Source organism: Nematostella vectensis, chromosome 10 (genome assembly GCF_932526225.1).
Source record: "Nematostella vectensis chromosome 10, jaNemVect1.1, whole genome shotgun sequence".
Lineage (NCBI taxonomy): Eukaryota > Metazoa > Cnidaria > Anthozoa > Actiniaria > Edwardsiidae > Nematostella > Nematostella vectensis.
In genome coordinates, this window is record NC_064043.1 from 16,303,861 (window position 1) to 16,310,286 (window position 6,426).

The 6,426-nt window shown below is 44.2% G+C and overlaps 1 protein-coding gene across 1 annotated transcript; it reads right to left on the minus strand.

Moving 5' to 3' along the window:
* Positions 1-1,436: 1,436 nt before the first annotated feature.
* LOC116611598 lies at positions 1,437-5,343 on the minus strand. The gene is made up of 7 exons (XM_048733876.1): positions 5,160-5,343; positions 4,825-5,043; positions 4,625-4,722; positions 4,252-4,356; positions 2,928-3,956; positions 2,139-2,804; positions 1,437-1,799 (listed from the first exon to the last, which is right to left on the minus strand). The coding sequence occupies exons 1-7, from the start codon at positions 5,341-5,343 to the stop codon at positions 1,464-1,466; spliced, it is 2,637 nt and encodes an 878-aa protein (XP_048589833.1). The 3' UTR covers positions 1,437-1,463.
* Between the last annotated feature and the right edge of the window lie 1,083 nt (positions 5,344-6,426).

Consider the following 6,426-nt stretch of genomic DNA (forward strand, 5'->3'; position numbering starts at 1 on the left):
AGCGTGACAAACAAAGCGACAAGCATAAAATAGCTCACCAAAACTGCGATAAGATTATTCTGCTAATTACTAATTAAAGCAACGGTTAAAAGAAGAAAATGGGGGATATGTATGTTTTTATTCAATTTACAAGCGCTACTGGTTGATTTGTTAAACTCTTGAGTCGTCTGTGTTAAATTCTTACAAATTATAAGGAACGCTAACATTTGCGATATTGTGGCCTCTCCGTTTCACCGTAAGCTGTTCTTTTTTTAGTAAAAGAAAGTATTGAAGTTATTGTAAAACTTACTCTGGTCGTCACAACAGGCTGTTGGGACACATTATCGATTCAGAAATTTAATTTATGTAAGTATGGAAAAATTATAGTCGCCCCGAGGAATCGTGAATTTATTTTGCACAACTACAACTTTGAATAACATCCACGAGCGCGGCTACAAAAGGAGCTTTGCGTCGGGTTGCTCCGGGCAGTTGAAGCTCCAGCTCTTTGCAGATAGTGGAAAGGGTGGCCACTGAAAGAGAGGTGAGCCTGGACCTGGAGTATAAGTGGCACAGGTGGATGCCGTTCGCTTCTATCGGGTGACTTAGTTGGCACTCATCTAGGATGGCAGCTCTCGTACGGAAGTAGGCGGTTTCCTCCTACGCAGCCTCTACTGCCTCCGCATCCTGTGCCGTTCCCTCGGACATTTTACTTTTTGCTGATTTCCGGGAAAAGAACGCCTGTACTTGGCCTGGTGTAAGGAACTCGCTGATTATGAATCGGCGTTCCCCTGTCACTCCTCTAGCGTACCGCATCTTCTGAGAGACGGTGCCGGGTTCCATCTTGTGGCCGGTCTCCTGTCCCCGGTCGAACATCTCATCCAAGAAGGCCTTCTGGTCTGCCGTGAAGCGGACGGTTTTCTTGCTTCCCTTGATCGCCCATCCTTGCGGCGATATAGAAGTGCGGCTTGTTGATTCTAACACGTCGCTCCCAATAGATGGTACGACCCGCCCCTCCCCGACTACTTTTTGGTGGTAGCCAAGCTTGGCCCGGTCAAACAGGCATTGCCGTTCTTGGGCAAACTCGCATTTGCCGTACTGTGTGTGCCGGTCTAACCAGGCCAAGCGTGTATAGCTTTTCACGCAGCCGTCTACTGGACAACAGAATAGCTTTGTGGGCTCTTCCTCACTGCTGACTGCGGGTCCTGGCTCAGCGGCTGTCACCGTGCGCTCAACAGCACGCTTGATGTCGACGAATTCCCCGTCACTGAATGAGCCCGGAAAAGTTGAAATCGCTTGGTCAATAGTCACTGAAAGGGAGAACAAAATAAGTTAAATCGCTATCTGATTAAAATGCCATCCACTTAATCCCCCCCCCGACTATCTGAAGCGGCGTCGGACACCCCACCCTCCTTGATTTCTTAGGAATATGTTAACATATATATGTACTTGGCCTGTGAGATAAGTGAAAAAGAAATGTGCCTTTACTAACCCTTGAGCTGGGTCCAGCTGAAAGTCTTTCCCACACCAACGTCAAAGGCTTTCCACATGGTTAGCTCATCGGCACCCACTACAAAGTTGTTCATGCTGCTAATGTTAGGGATTCTGGGTGAGAGAACAGGAGATAAGATGCTTGCATCCACGAGAGCGACTCGGACCCCGGGAATCCCACCACAAGACAGCATGGCAGTCCGAAGATCCGATGGCGTAACAACATCATGACCCTCGTTGATATAGCGGCGGATGTGGGCTTTTATTGTCGAGGCCTTCCTGTCACAAGCCGCTTTACCTCCCTGAGGGTCGCTGAAGTCTACCCGCTGCACCTTAAGAGTAAAAACAGTTTCACGGATTGGAACAATTATGCAACAAGGATTGAAGTTGAATATTGCCACCTGTGCCTTCCTTGAACAAGCCAATCAGTTAAAATTTCTCCGTATTCTCCATTTGCGTTGCTAATGAATGCGTAAGGGGCGAGCAATCCCTTCACCCCTCCATCAAATGTGGGTCATATACTATTAAAAGCTCTTCAAATATTGATCCTATGGCTACGCAAGCCACCTCCCCCCCCCATCCTTATGCTATCCTGTCTAAGACTTTATATAAGGAAGTAAGCGCTTATACGTGTAATTACCCATCTGCGATAAGCGATTACTGTGCCTTACCTTGATGCCTGTTAATAAGCTCAAGGATCGACAGGCGGCGATCATGGACGCACTATGATAGCATCCTGCATTATCTTGCCTGTAGTATGCCGTTGTCAATTCCGGGCATTCACTCTTGACTGTTGCTAGCGTATGCCTCATGATGCTGACGACAACAGAGCTATCCTGACTGCAGTTCTCCACGATATGTACAAATGCCTGGTGCCTCAGACTGCCGTCCGCGTTTCTCCGAATGACTACACTGATGTGCCAGGAAATTCCTCGCTTTCCAAACCAGTCGGCCTGTGTCTCGCGGTATTTCTGGGGTAGGAATTTCATGGCCCAATCTTGAAATACAAGGATCTCATCTGGGCCCATCTCTTCTAGCGTCATGTGGCGGGGTTTATCCTGCTGTATGGACCTTAGCTGGTGCGCCTTCCACGCGTCAATTGCGGTGCAAGACAGGCTATAGGCAAACATGATGTCATCGCGCACGTCAGGTTGCAGTGTGGAGGCTGATGTTATGGCCGATTCGATCTTCATTAACACGCCCTTGAGGTCCTCACATGATGCGCAGAGGAGATCGTGCGGGTGGTCACAAGCTGAGGCGAGTAAGGGGTCGCTGGTATCACTGAGGGCGTGTGTGATGCAATGGTCCGCCACCAAAGAGGAAGCAGTAACATGAACCTTTGAATAAATGATAATGCTTTAGTAAATGCATGCTTTAGTGTGGGCAAAAGTGCTTGTTTATGTTATTTATACGAAGGTTGGCCTGCTTTTTAAGGTTAATATTCATGGGCATGCATATACCTTATAGTCGGTTTTTATGTAGTGTTTCCCCGCTTTCAACCGTCGCTTGGAGTCTGTCACCCAAGCTACGCTGCAATGAATGCTGGTATCTTCAAGCTGCCCCACGATGTCAACCAAGTCATCAAAACTCTTGGCGCCGTCGGCGGCAATGTAATCTAGCCCCTGCAAGGACCTCCGGACTGATGCGGAGCATACTGTAAGTAGTCGTCTTACGGTTGATTCGCTGAAGGGTATCAGTGCGGACTCCTCACAGTACTGCTGATATTGTTTGTAGATTCTTATAGGAATCAAACAGCGAATGACATTCGGTGTTTCTAGCACCCTTCCATCCATGAGGCGTAGGTGTCGTTGACCATACGGCAGGTCTTGGATCACGTGTGGGCTTGTGATGAATGACAAGAAGTGATCTAGTCTCGAATCATCGATCCGCACCCTGTTGATCGATCTTTTAGGGACAGCTGCCCCGCGGCCGTGTTCAATGATGTGTCGACGTGCTATGCTGTATCGATACTCGGTCAGTCCCGGGATGAATGATCGGAGTTGAGCTAGAGGAACCAGGTCCGCCATGATGGCCAAAATCTGTCGCCTTGCACTCCAGCTTTCAGCATTGCGATATGTCTCTGCCAAGGCCTCAAGGTACTTGGTATCTACACCACTTTTGACGCCCAAACGATGCTCTACTTCCTGCGAGGCTAGGACGGTTCGCCAAAGACTTCCGGCATCTTCAGGAGAAATAACTTCAACCACTGAAGATATTGCAGTCCCCGCCTTTTGTACATTTACATTTCTTGCACGCTCACCAAGATCATACCATTTTTTCTTTGGTTTCCCGATTCTGACATCAGAATGCCCACACAGGAGTAGCAATTCATTGAGCTTTTGAAGTCGGACATCGGTTTCGTCGACATCGCTAGAGGATGATGGAGTGCTCAGGTCATCCGATAAAATAAAGGTAGGGTCTTCTAGCGTCAGATGCCCAATCGCCTCCGTCAAAGAATCATTGCTTCCGCCACTTTGAAGTTCCTCAGCCTTTGAAAAAAAGATTGATGGTTGCATGTATATCATTTCGTTTGAAAATTTTCTAATGATTTTACCGTATTTATTATCTATAAGATAAGTGGCGCATCCAGAGAGTTCACCCCACCTCCTCGTTAAATTCCACAAATTTATTTCCCTCTTTGATAACTTATTTCACATCTATTCACATTGTTGCACTGCCCCGTCCCCTCAAGATATATTAGATCGTCGCAGTATTGTACATTCTGACATTTCTCCATTAATTTTCTATCCTGTTGATAGTTTCAGGTGCAATGTCATTACATACCGCTGGCTCGTCTTCAAAACTGGATTTTGTAGTAGATGTTGAAGATACGGCTGGCACGTTACTCAATGACCGATTACCGCCCTCGCCATGATGCGTTTTCTCAATCTTTAAAATAAAGAGGCGTCAACGTCAATACAACAGATGCTATTGAAGAGATGGCTATGATATTCAGTTTGATTCTATTCTAATTTTTTGCCACCTTATATTATTTTCTATGGGAAAGGTAAGATAGGTGGGACTATGTTAAATTAGCTGTTTGTGAGGCTATTTTTTATTGTTATACTAGTTATTCGTGCTATTTAATAATTAAAATCCAATGTCGGAAAGGAACGTTGACTCGGAAAGAAATGTAACGGCCTCGATTGCTACGTACCAAAAGTTCTGAACTGGTTGTTACATCCAGAGGCGTGCCCGCTCGAGGTAAAGATCCGGGGAAAAATGACAACTCGCCTCGGCATCTCCTGCAAATTCCTACACAAAAAGTAAAGTGTAAGATACCAGACGCTTCGATTCCCCTCTCTCCCTGCGAGGTAAAACTATTCTTTCAAATTACAAGTGATATGGACTACTCACGTGATCCAACAGGCACGAGGTGCCCGGTTTGCTTAAAAAACTGCTCTGACTGCAACAGAGTGATAGATGCCTTGTCGACTTTCTCCTTTTTTCCATGGCTCGCAAATGTAGCTGGGACTGAGCACAGTGTCTTGTGACAGCGGTATCTGATGCCGTAAGAGTCACGGTGACGGGGACAAACAGTAAGACTGAGAAATTCCTCGGTGCACACAAATATCCCTAACGATGAGACCGTAAAAAAAAAAAAAACATTACTGAAATTTATTACATCGAGAAGCAACATCACTTAGCAAACTCCTCCCTCGATGATCACCACAATAATCAAGCAAACTTACCGACTCTTGCTAAAAGCAACTGTGATTCTGTCTGCAAGGCACTGTCCTTAATTCCAAGATGAGTCTTGTGAGCTCGAATGTCTTTATTACATGTTCTTATAATAACACACTCTGTATTCGCGGGGTTGTCTAAACTAGATCCGCATGGACCCTCAGCGTGCGAGGAAAACCCGCAGGTAATCATGAGCTTGAGTGTCTTTACATAGAACTCCAAGTAATCTAACGATTAGAGGATCTGCGAATCTTTATCAGTATTGCAATTGGCTATGTGACATTGATAGACAGTCAGAGGCCGCCACACGGTTTTTGACTGTTTATACAAACGACTTATTTAATCAGCGGCTTCGCCCATCCCTTTGTTACGGTGTAAAAAAACATTTGTTCCTATTAAAAGTGTGATATTTTGTCCAGATTGAATAAACAGCTATCGTCTTCTCTGGGATGTTTGTTTGGAAGATTACTCAAGTGGCTTTTATAAATCAATATCTGTATTTCACTGAAACCCAAAATTATCTGGCAAAACACGTATTACTGAGGTATAAGTTAACGCGCGAACAGAGATGTAACCTCAATTTACCTGGAGAATGGGAATTGGTTGGTAATATTGAAAACAATAGTCGAAAAGTATCAACTGTTATTTGTTTTTCTTCCTTTCTTTTTATGTAACGAATAACAGAACGCTGTTTTTTTTTCAGAGGTAAATAAATTAACCCCTCGAATTTGCATAACAACACGACCGTAGAATGTGAAAGAATATAATAAAATGCTTATAGAAAGAGGGATGGATAGAAATAATCAAATATAGGGAGATTAAAGAATAACTTTCGCGGGAAACAATTTGGAGATGCTCATGAAGCGGGAGAATAAAGAACCGGAAGTTTGTAGGACATATTCTAATTAGTAACTTCTATCATGCATCAGATTTTAAACTGCAATGAAAATATAATCTTAAAAAGCATATAAACAACACAGAGACAAGAATATTTGATGAAATACTAGCATTTTTAAGTATTATATTGCATCCTTTCTTTTCGGGAGTTTTATTATAATTGTTATTTATAAGTTTTTGGTAGCCAAGTGAATGTCGGCATTTGTTTATAATTAGGGTCAAGTGGGGGTCATATTTCGGCTTGTAAAAAAGTCGGATTTTATTTGCCCCTAAATTTTATTTCACATATCGAAAGCCAAAATGATGCTCTTTTCGATGAATGCAATCATTTTTGCCAAATCCACATCTCATCGGCGATATTACACGATTATGTCAAGG

Coding starts and splice junctions, on each gene's coding strand:
- LOC116611598 (XM_048733876.1), bottom strand. CDS start 5,343: ATGATTACCTGCGGGTTTTCCTCGCACGCTGAGGGTCCATGCGGATCT. Junction 3,957..4,251: donor GTTTTGAAGACGAGCCAGCG/GTATGTAATGAC, acceptor TTTTTTTCAAAG/GCTGAGGAACTTCAAAGTGG. Junction 1,800..2,138: donor GCTTATTAACAGGCATCAAG/GTAAGGCACAGT, acceptor TTTACTCTTAAG/GTGCAGCGGGTAGACTTCAG.